Source organism: Nerophis ophidion, linkage group LG21, assembly GCF_033978795.1.
Source record: "Nerophis ophidion isolate RoL-2023_Sa linkage group LG21, RoL_Noph_v1.0, whole genome shotgun sequence".
Taxonomy (NCBI): Eukaryota; Metazoa; Chordata; class Actinopteri; order Syngnathiformes; family Syngnathidae; genus Nerophis; species Nerophis ophidion.
In genome coordinates this window covers 19736221-19755704 of record NC_084631.1, presented here as the reverse complement: position 1 = coordinate 19755704, position 19484 = coordinate 19736221, and the positions used below count along the sequence as shown (strand labels likewise).

Sequence of the window (19484 nt, the reverse complement as noted above, 5' to 3'; positions counted from 1 at the left end):
TGTCTTGGGAGACCCTACAGGGGGCATAGAAGCCCCCGGACAACATAGCTCCTAGGATCATTGGGACACGCAAACTCCTCTACCACGATAAGGTGGCAGCTCGGAAAGGAGCTTTGGGGTTATGACCGAAAGGACAAGATCACGCGTACAAGAGGCCGAAATGAGTTTCCTCCGCTGGGTGGCAGGTCTCTCTCTTAGATATAGGGTGAGAAGCTTTGCCATCCGAGAGGAGCTCAAAATAAAGCCGCTGCTCCTCCACATCGAGAGGAGCCAGATGAGGTGGCTCGGGCATCTGGTCAGGATGCCACCCGAAAGCCTCCCTAGGGAGGTGTTTAGGGCACGTCCAACAGGTAGGAGGCCACGGGGAAGACCCTGGACACGTTGGGAAGACTATGTCTCCCGGCTGGCCTGGGAACGCCCCGGGATCCCCCGGGAGGAGCTGGACAAAGTGGCTGGGGAGAGGGAAGTCTGGGCTTCTCTGCTTAGGCTGCTGCCCCCGCGACTCGACCTCGGATAAGCGGAAGAAAATGGATGGATGGATGGAAAGTTGGCAAGTATAAGAGCGCTATGCTGAAACATTTGAACACAAAGCATGCAACAACTATAAATGAATGTCACGTTTTTGAACTGCTTTGATCTCATCCCAGAAGCAGTAACGCTAGCACGTCATCTGCCATAAATACAACAGTTACTAACTCACCACAGATCATGTCAGCGCCATTACCTGTTAAATTTGAATCATGATTTCTCATTTAGATGAGCAAGTGGAGTGGCGAGCCTATAAGTACACGCTCCAGTTCATGCCTGCTGCCTGGCGCTATAGTGTTTCCTTTCATGGTGGCAGGGAAGTGTACAAGCAGTGACTACGTTTGTGGTTTAAAATCTGCACCAATTTGCCACAGTTTTATTTATTTTCAAGAAGTGATTGTTCCACTGTAGTCTGAGAAAAGTTAAAAACATTTCTGGAACCAGATTTTTATCTAGACATTTCCATTATTGAGGTAAAACTCATGAAATTAGAATATGGTGTAAAAGTCATTCTCATGTCAGCAGTTTAACTTCAAATGTGAAACTAATATGTTCTCTTATTACATGAGGTAAATAAATGAGATATGTCGAGCTTTTATTTGTTATAATTTTGATGATCATGATTTACAGTTTTTGAAGACCGCACATTTTCCAAAATGTTCAATTTAAAGTTTTCATTTACAAAGAAGCCATAATCATCACAATTAAATCAAAAGAAGGCTTGGAATATATTGTATTGCATGTTATGTATGTAATAATTTGATCTGGTAAATCAAACAACCATTTTAATATTTTGAGGGTCACCAATATATTTTCAAGGGACAAAATATTCTTGAACTATTTCAAATTGTTAATATAAATCCTGAGTAATTCCCCCATATGTTTTATTTAGAGCTGGACGAAGTGGCTGGGAAGAGGGAAGCTGGGAAGTTTGGGCTTCCCTGCTTAGGCTGCTGCCCCCGCAACCCGACCTCAGGTAAGCGGACGAAGATGGATGGATGGATGGATTTATTTAGTTAAATTCTACAGAAAAGTATTTATTTCCTTTTTTTTTCTTCCCAAAAAGTAATATTTTCTATTATATCTTCCTCCTAAGACCACACTATTAGCTTTGTAAGGTCATGCCGGTTCTAGACTAAACACAATTGATGCTAATCTACCGTTTTGTTCGCTTTTTTTTTTCACAATATGAACCAATAAGAGAAACGATAAAGAACCGAATCTTTAAGCAGAATCGAAAGTGGAATTGGAACCGGAAAAATCTAATCAATTCCCACCCCTCGGAGAGGATATGCTATACTTAAGCCACGCCCACTTTCTGTTACACACACATACACGCACGCACGCACGCACGCACAGCACCACAACACGCGGAGACCTCATGATTGGTTTGTGTGAAGTGAAGTGAATTATATTTATATAGCGCTTTTTCTCTAGTGACTCAAAGCGCTTTACATAGTTAAACCCAATATCTAAGTTACATTCAAAGCAGTGTGGGTGGCACTGGAAGCAGGTGGGTAAAGTGTCTTGCCCAAGGACAACGGCAGTGACTAGGATGGCGGAAGCGGGAATCGAACCTGCAACCCTCAAGTTGCTGGCACGGCCACTCTACCAACCGAGATAAACCGCCCGTGTGCAAATGTTATTTTAATCAAGTAAATGTTAAACAAATTATTTTAATCATACAGAAAGTAAATTTAAAACAATTCAATGGACAAATATTAATATTTTTCCCCATCGTGACGAGTGAGGCTCTGCCTCACCTGCCTACCCCTAACCGCACATCCCTGCTGTACATAGTCGATTGTGACTAAGAAAACACATTGTACAATACTTGTTCTAAGCCTTTATTTAAAAAGTCAATTAACCGGATGATAAATGAAAATTAAGTTGTTAAGTTTGCCAGCCTCGATAATCGCCATGTGTATGGGTTGTTACAGGTTACAAGTGCGAACACTCTATTGCATCTGACATTTACAGCTGTGGGCGTTTGTACTACTAATAAACGGAAGTAATGATAACCGCTGTAAAACTCCCGATGGTAAGTATTACCATATTAAATCAAAACAATCGAAAAACAGTGATTGAAAACCACACGTTGATAAGATAATGAAGACCAACTAGCAACAAAAGAGACCAAGTCTTTCGCCATTGAGAAACCTCATTCCCCAATCTAAACCTGTACACATTTCTGTCTAATAAACAACCGAGCTATAGTATCCCCATTAAACACAAAGGCAGTGTTGTTTTTTAACAAAGTTATGGATATAATGTCCGCAGTGTCTAGTTGAAACCGATGGACACGGACTCCGTTTAACATGAAGTGAACACGTGTGATGTCACATAAACCGTAAATTAAACTGATCATCCAATTTTCAATAATTAAAAAAAAATTCTAAAACTTTACAAATTAAAATGGAAGAAGATAAACATATTTAGACATACAAATACAAATAATATGGCTCCTCTACCTAGAAAGTATATTGTGTGGCAATTTATTTTATTTATCTAAAAAAAATAGAACGTTGTTAAAAGATTTTAGCGTGTGTATAAGTACTTTTTGAGCAGATTAAACAACACAAAAATAATGATAACTGGGATAATTTTTGTCACAATTACTTTATTTAGCTGTTCTGTTTGTGTATAATTGAGAGTCTTCCACCCTCTCCTTAACAGAGACAGAACTTATTTTCTGTGTTTACTAACAAGACATCATTGCGGCGCCGAAGTCTTAACTTGGAGATATTCTCATTACTTTTCTTTTGTCAAGCACAAAGAAAAGAACATTTTAGTTAAACGTAAGTTGTGTCTTGGATCAAAGATCCTATCTACTGCCCAAAACAGCAATTAAAATCTGATGAAACAGCTACAAAAGCAACATGCTTGGACAAAGCAAGTAAAGAGAGAGACACTTCACCTCCACCTCCACCTAAGCAACAGCGGCTGGATTTTAACAGAGGGACTGCTAGCCAGGACAACATTGATATAGCCATTGTAGCGTATGTGCTAGAAGACATGCAGGCTATTTCTACAGTGGAGTCCCCCGCTTTCAGGCAGCTAATTAGCATGATAGCGGGCGTCAAACAGCACATTTTACATGTACCTGGACAGTGAGGACATAAAAATGGAAAGCGAGCTTAAGAAAACACTCCAAAATCTGCCTCTGCTCATCATTCAGCATTGAAGGTACACACACTCTGTCAATTATCTTATATACTGTTGCTCTTTCATTCTAGACTGTTTAATTATCACATCACTCTAAATGTATAGACTATAAAGTTCACAAACAAAGAAGGATCCTAGTGGGCCAGGCCAATTTTTCTTATCTCTAAACTAAAAGTGGGGAAATGTGTAGAGTGTTCTGGGCTTCAGTACAGTATTGATCTCCGGAAGACATGATTTTATTTCAGAATTCCTTGAGAGAGAAAAAACACCTGGTTAGGGTGTGTGTTTATCATGTGCGCCTTCCTTGGGTGAAGCCAGGTTTACAGCTGTGTTGTGACATGTTATTAAGCTGTTTGTTAATTATGTATGTTATGTTGCAGCTATTTGAAATAGTATTGTCAATTTGTTCTGGCCTAAAACAAATTGGCCCTTTGAAACATATCTTTGTCTTTGTGTGTTGTATGTAGACAAATTGCTTAGCAGAGTTCAATGATGCAAATGCATGTCAAGTTGATCAACAGATTGTATTATTCTCCAGTGCAATAACAGTACTGAAATGAAGGCTAAAAGGGCATTAAAGGGGGCCTAAAAAAAAAAAATGAAGTAACTAAATAGTTACTTTTCACAGTAACACATTACTTTTTGGTGTAAGTAACTCCGTTAGTAACGGAGTTACTTTTGAAATAAAGTAGCTAGTAACTGTAAGTAGTTACTGGTTTTCAGTAACTAACCCAACACTGATCAGGAGTGCCCAAAGTGGGGCCAGCGCGCCAAACTCAGCCCACCAAGTCGTTTCATTTGGCCCGCCAAAGGGTGGCTTACCAAGATTTAATACTCTTTTAAGCTTACACAACCATTGATAACATAACCGCAAGGCAACCAAATTGCCATCAATCGAATGTAATGATCTCCACTACCTTAAATAATAGCGATATGCGATTAAACTACTGACTTATAATGCAGCTGTGTGCTTAAAACCACTGTGTCTGGCTCATTGGCACAAGTTCTCTTGGGGGCGGTATGGCTCGGTTGGTAGAGTGGCCGTGTCAGCAACTTGAGGGTTGCAGGTTCGATTCCTGCCTCCACCATCCTAGTCACTGCCGTTGTGTCCTTGGGCAAGACACTTCACCCACCTGCTCCCAGTGCCACCCACACTGGTTTAAATGTAACTTAGATATTGGGTGTCACTATGTAAAGCGCTTTGAGTCACTAGAGAAAAGCGCTATATAAATATAATTCACTTCACACTTCTTTGGCCCTTGGAGGCAAACATTTTGGGCAGTGCTGATTTAGATCGATGATGGCTAAGAATACCGATGTCAAATGTGGCACGCCACTTTTCTGACGTACAGTAAGACCTGAAAAAAGTCCTTTCTGATAAACACTGTTTGGGACTTCACAGTCAAATGACAGCAGCTGTATCAGTGACATGTTTTTTTTTCTTAAATGATAAATACATCAAGCCATCGGTTTCCATCAACTGCTGCATACAAAAAAGTTCGAAGCCTTTTCAATACATTTTGTGTATAAAAAAACACCAAATCTGAGCTTGTGTTATAGCTGACACAGCAACTAACATTGTCCCAAGCCTTATACTAATAGCTTGTAGAAAAAAAATAAAAACACATTTTGGTGGTCGCACGCTAATCTTGCTTATAAACTCTTTTTCAAAAAGGAAAAAGTGTGAAATGGTTTTTAAAAAAATTAAAAAATATATGATAAAAATGGCGTCTCACCTCAGCACCATGTGACGGGCTTCTCTCTCTGAGGCCTGGCGAGGGCTCAATCAAACGCGTTGGAGTCAAGCCGCCATTTTTCAGCTGCTGCCCTGAAGGGGACTTTAGTACTGTCCACACAGGATCGCCTTCTGTGGGAAAAAAAATAAGAATGTCAGAGCGCACTGGTGTGACATCAAAGTGAAAGGTGATAATTGATTTGTGTGTATTGACGACGGATTGGCTTGACATTGACGAGGATGGAGACAGCTCACATCACATTGGATTTACTGCAGACAGCCAATATAAGATGTCATTAATTAAAGGAAGGCACTGTCAGACAAGACAGCCGGAAATTGTGTGTGTGTGTGTGTGTGTGTGTGTGTGTGTGTGTGTGTGTGTGTGTGTGTGTGTGTGTGTGTGTGTGTGTGTGTGTGTGTGTGTGTGTGTGTGTGTGTGTGTGTGGTCACGTACAAATTTGTGTGAATTATGCAAAATTATTTAAATGTGGTCCCCATGAACCAAATCAACTCTTTTTCCCCAGGGTCCCCAGTAAGAATGATCAGCACATTACTTCATCAATCCAGAGATTTAAAGACATGTAAATGAATTATAGCGCTTTTCTACCATCTTTTTTTCTTTCTTTTTCAAAAAAGCAAATTTCTCCTTATGCATGTATGAGCTAACTGGGCAGTGAGCCATCCATCCATCCATTTTCTACCACTTATTCCCTTTGGGATCGCGGGGGGTGCTGGTGCTTATCTCAGCTATAATCGGGCGGAAGGCGGGTACACCCCGAACAAGTCGCCACCTCATCGCAGTGGGCAGTGGCCATTTTACCTAAATGTGTGTTGTGTGTGTGTGTGTGTGTGTGTGTGTGTGTGTGTGTGTGTGTGTGTGTGTGTGTGTGTGTGTGTGTGTGTGTGTTCTGGCAATGCTTACTTAATGGGGACATCGCTCTGTTTACACAATCACCTTTAGGGGACCTCTGACGGTATGGGGACAAAAAAACAGGTCCCCTAAAGCAGTGGTTCTCAAATGGGGGTGCGCGTACCCCTGGGGGTACTTGAAGGTATGCCAAAGGGTATGTGAGATTTTTTTTTAATATTCTAAAAATAGCAACAATTCAAAAATCCTTTATAAATATATTTATTGGATAATACTTCAAGAAAATATGAATGTAAGTTCATAAAATGTGAAAAAAATACAACAATGCAGTATTCAGTGTTGACAACTAGATTTCTTTTTTTGTGAAGAAATGTTAGAATTAAGTTCATGAATTCAGATGGATCTCTTACAATCCCCAAAGAGGGCACTTTAAGTTGATGATTACTTCTATGTGTAGAAATCTTTATTTATAATTGAATCACTTGTTTATTTTTCAACAAGTTTTTAGTTATTTGTATATATTTTTTTCCAAATAGTTCAAGAAAGACCACTACAAATTAGCAATATTTTGTTATACAATTTAATAAATCAGAAACTGAGGACATAGTGCTGTATTTTATTTATTTATCTCTTTTTTTGAACCAAAAATGCTTTGCTCGGATTAGGGGGTACTTGAATTAAAATATGTTCACAGGGGGTACATCCCTGAAAAAAGGTTGAGAACCTCTGCCCTAAAGGGAAACGTTTTCAAATGATGGTCAGTTCAATTCTGAAGATGCCTAAGTGATCATTTGGCCCATAAAAGTTATTTTCTGGTTAGTTTGAGTGTGAGACATTTGCACAGCAGCCCCCTTTATTGGGCTGTAGCTGGTACCGTTAAGTGGTGTACATTTAAGTGGTGAAACTTCCTATAAGAGGACAGCTGTTCTGCTGTATTCTAAGGATCATGTCATATATAAATTGAACTATTTTTTATTTTATTTATTTTAAATGGTCCTTAGTAGTCACGTACAAATTTGTGTGAACTATGCAAAATTATTAAAATTTGGTCCCCATGAACCAAATTTACTCTTTTTCCCCAGGGTCCACAGTAAGAAAGATCAGCACATTACTTCATCAATCCAGAGATTTAAAAACATGTAAATGAATTATACTTGTATAGCGCTTTTCTACCTTTTTTTTTTTCTTTTTCAAAAAGGCTAATTTCTTCTCCTTATTCATGTATGAGCTAACTGGGCAGTGACCCATCCGTCCATCCATTTTCTACCGCTTATTCCCTTTGGGGTCGCGGGGGGCGCTGGTGCCTATCTCAGCTACAATCGGGCGGAAGTCGGCATACACCCTGGACAAGTCGCCACCTCAATTTGTTTATGCCTCCACAACCTGTAGAAAGGGTGGTCCCCACAAGTGATGATCAAAAACTTGGTCCCCATTACAAATGATAACCAGTGTCTGTGTGTGTGTGTGTGTGTGTGTGTGTGTGTGTGTGTGTGTGTGTGTGTGTGTGCATCTAATATCTGCTTCTTTATTGACTTTTGGCAGAGGGGAAAAAAAGGCCAGGATTTTAATTTATTATGAGTTCTGATTCACACCACAACGAGACAGAACCTTGACATGTTTATCAGACAAAATCCTTACAAAATAAAAAGTTTTTAAAAATCCGGAGTTTTTGACTTATTACCTAACTTTGTCAATTCTCAACTACTAAAAATAATAAAAACAATGTTGTGTTATTTTGAGGTGACAACTACTATTATTATTATATTTGTAAATGCAGAAGTATGAAAACACCTAACATTACGGATAGATACTATACAATACGGTGGAACACGACAGTACGACTCATGTCGACATAAGCTGTTGACATAACCGAAATTGAAATTGAAACGAGCAATTGCTAGCACATTCACTTGACTTTTGCCAAATAATGTTTATCACAAGAATAGGTGTCCACATTTTTTTCAAATTTGAATATATTTAGATGCATTTATTTGTTTTCATATATTTTCTGCTAAAATAATTTGGCAAACTTGACAACAATGACGATAAAGATTTCATATGTGCGCAAATCTTCTGGTGAAATGAAAATGAAAAATTAATCGGATGCATTTTTTTTCGTTACTTTGGTAGAATGATGTATGCTTTTTTGAAGCCATGTTTTCACTGAACAAGAAGTGGCTGTCCGCAAATCTTAATGATTTTTTACCATAGTGCATCCGGAAAGTGTTCGCAGTGCCCTTAATTTTTTCCACATTTTGTCATGTTAGAGCAGGGGTCGGGAAACTTTTTGGCTGAGAGAGCCATGAAAGCCAAATATTTCAAAATGTATTTCCGTGAGAGCCATATCATATTTTTTAACATTGAATATAACTAAATGCGTGCATTTTTAAATAAGACCAACATTTTTAGAGTGTAATAAGTCTCTTATTATTTTTAATAACATTTTTATTCTGAAGCTAACCAATAATAAATCAAATGTCATGTCTGTTGATCATTATTTTTGTTTGGCCATGTGCTGTTTGTCTTTTGGACTCTTTAAGTTCCTGTTTTTTTCCACTCCCTTGCCTGGTTTCCATGGTTACTCATTTTGTCCACCTGTCTCTGGTGGACAAAATGCCCGCTCAACTGCTTCCCGAGCACTAATCAGAGGCAGTATTTAAGCTTGTCTTTGCCAGTCAGTCGCCCTGGCCTCAATGTGATCTTTTCTTGCTCTGTGCTGACTTGTTTCATGCCTTGCCATAGTTTTGCGCTTCATGCCATGCCAAGTAAGTTTTGTTTGATTTATGTTCATAGTCTCTTTATGCGTTAGCTTTCTTCCTAGGTCGCCGCCGCTGTGAGCGATTTTTGTTTGTATCTTTTTTTAGTTTAAATTAAGTCATGTTTTTACCTAAATGCCATGTCCCGAATAGTCCGTCTGCATTCCTCGGAGAACGACCCCGCAGCAAGCTGCGACCCCCCATCATGACATAAAATACTTCTTACCATTAATGAGACTTCTTGAACAGGTGCGGTAGGAAACGGATGGATAGATTTAAATGGATGAGAATGTTTTATATTTTGAACGTTATTTTTAGCACTGTGAATTCCAGCGGAATTATTCATAAGTATCGTGTTAAGCAATGTCAGCTAAGATTTATCTGAGAGCCAGATGCAGTCATCAAAAGAGCCACATCTGGCTCTAGAGCCATAGGTTCCCTACCGCCCCTGTGTTAGAGCTTTATTCCAAAATGCAATAAGTTTGTTTTTCATACATATTTGGGTTTTGATCCAAAACCAAGTAGTTACAGGGGCAGTATTGGTCATATTTAAAATATTCAAGATTATTGAATTATTAAAATTTTTACACAATTACAAAATAAAGACAAAATATTTCCTAATTCCTTTCTATTTCCTAGGATATTTTGAGCAAAATAAAGTTAATAGTGCATAATGACTAAACAAACTACTATTGGCTCTTATTTATTAAATCATTAGATTGTGCACTTAAAGCTGTATCTAAGGACTCATTTAATAAATACAATCATAAAAACGATTTTCTGTTAATAAAAAATATACATTTTATTATTGTTAACCATTTACTAACACTATACTTGGTATCGTTTCTGACCCTTTTTTAGTTAGTGTAGCATGTTTAGCTAGTCCTCGTCCTCCAGCGGTAATGATTCTTTTGCTTTATTTGCCGCTATGGAGGCGAAGATTAGTGACTTACAAACAACTTTGCACTGTGTAAGGGCGTTAGCCGTTCCCTACATTGCCCTGCGGGACCACAGCTAAAATGAATGAATACCACAACATTACAATGTGACGATACAAATTAATATTTATATCATATATATCTAGTAACCCTAATAGATATCTCAGAGAGGATTTACTGTTTATGAAAATAGACACCGCAAATAGATCTCTTCGTTGCACTAAACGTCATTAATGCAGCACACTGTATGGCGTTTATAGAATTTTGTATACGGAACAAAGCATTCCAGAGCGCAAGCTGCTAAACATGCACTCTGCAACACAAATATATACATGCAGAGTTTAAACTCAAATCCACCAGAAAAAAATAAGGCTTTAGAAAAAAAAGGCGAGCGTACCTCGCTCCAAGGGTGAGAAGTAAGGTTAGCAAGGAGTTGGACAAAATAAAGTTTGAGTGGAATGATTCCATGCAAGATTAACCAAGAAGTGTACATGAAAATGAGTTAGTAAGCAGCAATGAACAGTCAGTGAGTGACAAAGGCCATAGTATTATATAGAACTATATTATTAGACATAGTGTACTCATTAACAAATTGTCACCAAAACTATCTCACAATTTTAATGAGGTATGTATGTAAAAACTTGGGGTGTCAATAATCACAAAAAAGTATCCCATCAATCATGTATTTACAGATTAATCATGCTCCATTACCTTTAGATGGTTCTCTGAAAAAAGGAGCAGATGGCTATACAGTTTCACTTCAAAATACTCCTAGATGGGATTTTAGAACTGTTTAACAAATAAATGTAGTGCATTCAAGTAAAGCATTTTTTTAATTCTTGTATTACATTTTGAAAATAAAAATTCCACGTCTCATTTATAATTTTTTTTGAGGGAAACTGCACTTTATTTTTTAGGCTTTTAAAAGTGATTTAAAAAAATGCTTGGAAGATGTGTTTAATGGTGATCACAGTAAAACAACTTCGAAACCCTCCATCAACGTTTTCTATACACACTGCAAGTCACATATACATATACACACACATACATATACATATATATGTATATATATACATATATATATATATATATATATATATATGTATATATATACATATATATATATATATATATACACATACAAATATATACATATACATATATACATATATATACATACATACATATACATACACATATATACATACATACATATACATACATATACATACATACATATATACAGACATACATATATATACATACATACATATATACATACATGTATGTATGTATATATATATATGTATACATATATATATACATACATACATACATACATACATATTTTTATACATATATATATACATACATACATGCATACATACACATACGTGTGTATATATATATATATATACATACATATATACATATGTATATGTGTGTATGTATGTATATATATACGTGTGTATATATATATATATATACGTATATATATATATATACACGTATATATGTATATATATACATATATATATACCCACATATACAGTGGCGCAAAAAAGTTTTTAGTCAGCCGCCGATTGTGCAAGTACTCCCACTTAAAATGATGACAGAGGTCTGTAATTTTCATCATAGGTACACTTCAACTGTGAGAGACAGAATGTGAAAAAAAAATCCAGGAATTCACATTGTAGGAATTTTAAAGAATTAATTTGTAAATTATGGTGGAAAATAAGTATTTGGTCACCTCAAACAAGGAAGATCTCTGGCTCTCACAGACCTGTAACTTCTTCTTTAAGAAGCTCTTCTGTCCTCCACTCGTTACCTGTATTAGTGGCACTTGTTTGAACTCATTATCTGTACAAAAGACACTTGTCCACAGCCTCAAGCAGTCGGACTCCAAATTCCACTATGGCCAAGACCAAAGAGCTGGATCTACAATAGGCAAGCAGCTTGGTGTGAAAAAATCTATTGTGGGAGCAATTATCAGATAATGGAAGACAGACAAGACCACTGATAATCTCCCTCGATCTGGGGCTCCACGCAAGATCTCATCCCGTGGGGTCAAAATGATCATGAGAACGGTGAGCAAAAATCCCTAAACCACACGGGGGAACAGGTAAATGACCAGCAGAGAGCTGGGACCAAAGTAACAAAGGTTACCATAAGTAACACGCTACACCGACAGGGACTCAAATCCTGCAGTGCCAGACGTGTCCCCCTACTTAAGCCAGTGTATCTCCAGGCCCGGCTGAAGTTTGCCAGAGAGCACATGGGAGAATGTCATGTGGTCAGATGAAACCAAAATAGAACTTTTTGGAATAAACTCTACTCGTCGTGTTTGGAGGAAGAAGAACACCGAGTTGCACCCCAAGAACACCATACCTACTGTGAAGCATGGGGGTGGAAACATCATACTTTGGGGCTTTTTTCTGCTGAGGGGACAGGACGATTGATCCGTGTTAAGGAAAGAATGAATGGGGCCATGTATCATGAGATTTTGACCCAAAACCTCCTTCCATCAGTGGGAGCTTTGAATGGCTGACCAAATACTTATTTTCCACCATAATTTACAAATAAATTCTTTAAAATTCCTACAATGTGAATTCCTGGATTTTTTTTTCAGATTCTGTCTCTCACAGTTGAAGTGTACCCATGATGAAAATTACAGACCTCTGTCATCATTTTAAGTGGGAGAACTTGCACAATCGGTGGCTGACTAAATACTTTTTTGCCCCACTGTATACACACACACATACATACATGTATGTATATACATATACATATCTATATATACACACATATATATATATATATATATATATATATATATATATATATATATACACACACACACACACAGACATACATACATATACATACATATACATACATACATATACATACAAATATATACATACATACATATACTTACATACACATATTTACACATACATACATACATATATACAATATACATAAATATACATACAATCATACATACATTCATACATATAATGTAGTAACAGACACATTCAAAACAATATGTAATTTGTTCAATATTTCCCGTATTTTGGTAATTTTAATGCAAGTTCTTCCACGCATTGATTTCTGTTTCAAGAGCAGCGCACGTCTGACTTCTTGAAACAAAAGTGTGTCCTACTCCTGGATACAAAACGTTTGTGTATATTCTAACCTTGGCAGACTCTGTAAAAAAACGACGACGACGACTATTTTTGGACAAATCACGATTCACAACCTTATCTGTTTGAACTTGAATGAATGGAGGATGAACTACTGCTCTAGAAGCCAGCACAAAGAAGAGGGTGAAACGTTGGAGCAGACGGAAGCCGAGAGAGTGAGGTGAAATAGACGCAAGGCTGTAAATGTGTAATTTGGAGACAAAATATGTTGATATATATGGAGTGATAACCCCAAATAAACCAAAAAACACATTCCCGGCCAGCTGGACCACAAAGACAATTGTCCGTTGAGTGAGTAACACTTTATATTGATCATGATACACGCATCACAACATGTATGTTAGTACAACTACACTACATACGTTGTCTGGTTAGCTGTGTACAAACAAAACATGAAATGTGGGCTAATACTTTACAGATACTGGATTATGATTGTTTATGTTTTCCAGTCAGTACAGACTGGTGTCTTATCACATTGTGTTGTGTATTACAAACTCAAACGCGTTTTGTGCTGAAGTAGAAGCTAGCTTATCTCTTGCCGTAGTTAGCTTGTACGGCTATTGCCAAAGCACGCCAACGTGTTACTACGCTACAAAAAGAGTTGCTTAGTGTTCGCTTGTACAATACCAATGTAGCTACAGCTTGGTTATTATACAGGTTACGAAACGTATATGAAGTATTGATTACGATAGAATAGATTGCTCCCATTAACTGCATTGATAGCTACACAGAACGATATGATTTTTACATGTTAGAATGCAAAAAAAAAAAACTTTTGTTTTCTTGTCTCATGGTTGTGAACAATAAGCAACATTGTCATGCAGTTCCTCTTTAAGTTCATTTGGGTTATGCAATCAAGTAAAAGCTTGTGATTAATCATGATTGTCCAAAATCAAAAACGTGATTATTATTCTGTTTAAAAAATTTATCATTTGAGAGCACAAGTTGAAACGATTTAAGTTTTTATTGTAATCTTGATTCAGGGTAAAGAATGACACACAAGCAAAATAAATTGTGCATATTTGGAAAACTTTGTGAAATTGGTTATAAAATCTAAATGCAATTTAATACGGTGTTGGACTTTGATTATTTTATTTGCTTCAGACATATCGTTACTCATATTTCATATATTTTAGTACAGAGGTCTTCAAGATGGGCTGCATTATCCCCAAGGGGTTCCCCGCGGGGTTACAACAAGGAAGTCGTTATATATTTAGTTGATTGGACTTTTTCATGTGTATTATTTTTCCACAAATGTAAATGTTTTTAAATGAACATTAACATTGATCCAACACAATGTAGTGTTGTTTATAAATGCCATTGGCATGGACATCCTACGCACTGTACTTTGCAGTTTTAAAAAAAGAAACATAAAACTACATTGTATTCATGTTAGCATTTAAGATAGCTGGCAATTAGCACTCTAGTTGCTATCTAGCGATTAGCACTGTAATTGCCGCCAGCGATTATCAGACTATTTGTCAGTTAGCAATTGGCGCTGTAGTTGCCACCTAGCAATTTGCAGACTTGTTGCCCACTAGCAATCAACCACCAAGTTGCCAGCTAGTAAATAACCCAATTTGCCAGGTAATTACCATCTAGCGATTTGCAGACTAATTGCCAGCTAGCGATTAGTGCTCGAGTTACAAGCGAGTGATTTATAGTGCTCTAGTTGCTGCTAGCAATTAGCTCTTTAGTTGCCAGCTACCAAATAGTGGCCTAGTGGCTAGCTAGTGACCAGCATGCTAGTTTGTCAGCTAGCGATTAGTGTGCGAGTTAATGATTAATGCATTGTCAGCTAACTATTAGCAGCACGACTGTTATTTGAATATCTTAGTAGTGCACAATAACAGGGTACGTTTATGACCAGTTTAGTATTATACTTTCTACAAGATGTACAAGTAGGGGTCCCCGCTCCATCGTTCAATCAGTTTGGGGGCCCTTGATCTGGAAAAGGTTGAGACCCCTGCTTAAGTATATACATTTTTTTACCCAACTTTCAGTTTTTCACTGTTAGGGGTCACCAGAGCAAGTCCATCAAATGTATGGTTTTGGTTAGTTCCTTCCTGAAGCAAAGCACAGGCGTGTACCTTTACACCACCAGATATATAACTATAGTAAACATGCATGCCATATATTTTTTAATATTATAACAAAGCATTCCTAAAGGTAAAAGCCTCACCCCAATAGGTTCCGCAACCTCCTCCCCGACCTGGCCTACTCTGCTGTGATTGGTCAGGGTCTGCAAAGTTTGCAGAAGAATACAATCAAGCTGCCTGCTGAAAATGGGCTCTGGGCCGCACCTTGGACACTGTTGCAATCCAATGTGTTCAGACCATTGCAACACCCACAGGCTGCAGGAGGTTTCAATCCAAAGAACTTTATTGGATCCATTATGATCAGGCAAAGAGAAGCTGAGACATTCTGACACTTTCAGGCACCAGTGTGGATTGTTTTTTTTGCAATAACTTAAAAATGCTTTAAGGAGATTTTAGCAGTGCAAAGAACTAGTCATTAAAGGCCTACTGAAACCCACTACTACCGACCACGCAGTCTGATAGTTTATATATCAATGATGAAATATTAACATTGCAACACATGCCAATATGGCCAGTTTAGTTTACTAAATTGCAATTTAAAATTTCCCGCAGAGTTTCTTGTTGAAAACGTCGCAAAATGAAGACGCATGACATCACAAACTGCCAGGAAATATTAGCGCAGCACAATTTGCGGCTAAAAGTAGTCTCTTTTCATCACGCAATTAAACAGTATTCTGGACATCTGTGTTGCTGAATTTTTTGCAATTTGTTCAATTAATAATGGAGAAGTCAAAGTAGAAAGATGGAATTGGGAAGCGTTAGCCTTTAGCCACACAAACACATTGTGATTCCTTGTTTAAAATTCCCGGAGGTAAAGCTTTACTATGGATCAGAGCGGTCAAGCAAACATGGTTTCCGACCACTTGTCTAACGGCAGGTTTCGGTGAGAAAATTGTGTTAAAAAGTCGCCTCTTACCGGAGATCTGTGGAGTTTGCGCCGTCCTTGTATCTGCCGTGACTTCCCTCAGACACTGGCCTCAAGACACCCGTGGACACACCCCTCCGACTATCAGGTACTATTTAATCTCACTAAAACACTAGCAACACAATAGAAAGATAAGGGATTTCCCAGAATTATCCTAGTAAATGTGTCAAAAAACATCTGAATCCGTCCCAAAGCAATCGCCTTTTTTTTTTAAACTTTTTTTTTTCTAGTCCTTCGCTATCAATATCATCATCCACGAATCTTTCATCCTCGCTCAAATTAATGGGGAAATTGTAGTTTTCTCGGTCTGCATAGCTCTTTCTGCTGGAGGCTCCCGTTAAAACAATGTGAATATGTGAGGAGCCCTCACCCTTGTGACGTCATCGTCCGCTACTTCCGGTAAAGGCAGGGCTTTTTTATCAGCACTAAAAGTTGCAAAATTTATCGTGGATTTTCTCTACTAAATCCTTTCAGCAAAAATATGGCAATATCGCAAAATGATCAAGTATGACACATAGAATGGACCTGCTATCCCCGTTTGAATAAGAAAATCTCATTTCAGTAGGCCTTCAAAATTTGAATTTGTTCACACATAAACCCTAAATTTTTTGGCATGCATGTTAGCCCATGACTCTGCTTTAGAATGTAAACAAAGTTGGATAGCATTTCCTCAAGCATGCTTACATTATGTCTAGTTGGGATTCAACGAAAACGGTGATTAGAACTTTTCTCTAGACATGAACTTAACATAAGAGCTCCCAGTAGCACCATTCAGCAACATTTAGCACATACATTGAAGTGAATGGGACCCATCAGGCAGGGACAGGAGTTGCAGTCCAGCTGGCCCCTGCTGATGGGTTCTGAACAAGGAGACAGGAAGGACAAAGAGGAAGGACGACATGGAGAGGTTTTGGGCTCCAGCAAAACTAAAGTGGGGCCCGGGACAGACTCACCGGTGGGGCCTCCGTCGATGGTGTGGTTGCGCTGACTGGCCTGAGACTGGGACGCCACCTGGCTATGGCTCTGGGTTTGTTGGAGGATGTTCAGACATTCTCCCAGGCAGCTGAGCGTGGCGGCTGAGGTGGCTTTGAGCAGCAGCAGGTCCTGGTCTAGGCAGGAGAGGGGGCCTTTGGTGGGTAACAAGTCAATGGACTGGACGAGGTTCTTTTGCTGGCCCTCAGCTTGGGACATCATCTGGAAGAAAAACATGACATTTATTCATTTATTTACAGTCAATAGGTACATATTACAAAAAGGAGTAAAACAGTTAATGGTACTTAAAAAAACCCACATCTGACGTACACTTTGCAGTTTGACCCCTCTTTTTGTGATGCCACCACAAGAAAATTTTTATGATTACCATACACCTAGCAAACTGAAGCTGCGAGAGTTTTTGGACAGATTTAAAGTGTGATCATGACGACAAGTTTACTATGCAGACACCTCCAACTTGAGCTCTGGCCATCATAAGCTGCAGTGTTTATTGACCTAACAAAATCATGTGAGACAATTAATCATAATATTGTAAATAATAAACTAGAACGGTAAAGCATTAGAGGGTTGGTCGGAAGTTACTTAACCAACAGTAAGCAATACAAAATGGCCTACTGAAACCCACTACTACCCACCACACAGTCTGATAGTTCATACATCAATGATGAAATATTAACATTGCAACACATGCCAATACGGCCGGTTTAGTTTATTTACTAAATTACAATTTTGTATTTCCCACGGAGTTTCCTGTAGAAAACGTCGCGGAATGATGACGCGTGTTTGTGACGTTATTGGTTGGAGGGGACATTTTAGCCCAGCACCAATTACAGCTAATATTTGTCTCTTTTCATCGCGCAATTACACAGTATTTTGGACATCTGTGTTGCTGAATTTTTTGCAATTTGTTCAATTAATAATTGAGAAGTTAAAGTAGAAAGATGGAGGTGGGAAGCTTTTAGCCTTTAGCCACACAAACACACGGTGTTTCCTTGTTTAAAATTCCCGGAGGTGAAGCTTTACTATGGATCAGAGCGGTCAAGCGAACATGGATCCCAACTACATGTCGACCGGCAGTTTTCGGTGAGAAAATTGTGGAAATAAGATCAGCAGAGCTTCTGTCCTGCTGCAGATTTGTGACTTCCCTCAGAGACTGGCGTCAACACACCCGTGGACACACCCCTCCGACTATCAGGTACTATTTAACTCACTAAAACACTAGCAACACAATAGAAAGATAAGGGATTTCCCAGAAATATCCTAGTAAATGTGTCTAACAACATCTGAATCGCTCCCAATGCAATCGCCTTTTTTTTAATACCTTTTTTTTTTCTTCTATAGTCCTTCACTCTAAATTTCTTCATCCACGAATCTTTCATCCTCGCTCAAATTAATGGGGAAATTGTCGCTTTCTCGGTCCGAATAGCTCTTGCTGCTGGAGGCTCATATTATTAACAATGTGAGGATGTGAGGAGCCCTACAACGCGCACATTGTCTGCTACTTCCGGTAAAGGCAAGGCTTTTTTATTAGCGACCAAAAGTTGCGAACTTTATTGTGGATGTTCTCTACTAAATCCTTTCAGCAAAAATATGGCAATATCGCAAAATGATCAATTATGACATATAGAATGGACCTGCTATCCCCGTTTAAATAAGAAAATCTCATTTCAGTAGGCCTTTAAAGAAGACACATCTACACCGCTAAATATACACTGTATTGCCCAAAGTATTTAGTCACCCATCCAAATGATCAAAATCAGGTGTCTTAATCACTCGGCCCGGTCACAGGTGTATAAAATCAAGCACTTAGGGATAGAGACTGTTTCTACAAACATTTGTGAAAGAACCGGCCCGCTCTCAGTGATTTCTAGCGTGGAACTTTCATAGGATGCCACCTGTGCAACAAATTCAGTTGTGAAATTTCCTCGCTCCTAAATATTCCAAAGTCAACTGTCGGCTTTATTATAAGAAAATGGAAGAGTTTGGGAACAACAGCAACTCAGCCACAAAAGTGGTAAGCCACGTAAACTGCAAAAAGTTTACGTGGCTTAAAAAGGGGTCAGCAGATGCTGAAGTGCATAGTGCAAAGAGGTCGCCGACTTTCTGAACAGTCAGTTGCTACACAGCTCCAAATTTCATGTGACCTTCCAATTAGCCCACGTACAGTACGCAGAGTGCTTTATGGAATGGGTTTCCATGCCCGCTCAGCTGCATCTAAGCCCTACATCACCAAGTTCAATGCAAAGCGTGGTGGGATGCAGTGGTGTAAAG

The 19484-nt window shown here is 38.4% G+C and overlaps 1 protein-coding gene across 4 annotated transcripts in view; it reads right to left on the bottom strand.

Annotated features, from left to right (window-relative positions):
- LOC133539864 (oxysterol-binding protein-related protein 10) overlaps nucleotides 1-19484 on the bottom strand; it is a 196079-nt gene that overhangs the window by 69302 nt on the left and 107293 nt on the right. For 2 of the 4 annotated variants that reach the window (XM_061882123.1, XM_061882125.1), the window contains exons 6-8: nucleotides 17174-17414; nucleotides 15379-15438; nucleotides 5430-5560 (exon numbers count right to left, since the gene is read on the bottom strand). In XM_061882123.1, coding sequence (XP_061738107.1) covers nucleotides 5430-5560; nucleotides 15379-15438; nucleotides 17174-17414 — 432 coding nt within the window. The remainder of the gene's footprint in view (nucleotides 1-5429; nucleotides 5561-15378; nucleotides 15439-17173; nucleotides 17415-19484) is intronic. The other 2 variants (XM_061882126.1, XM_061882127.1) reach the window with 1 other exon arrangement.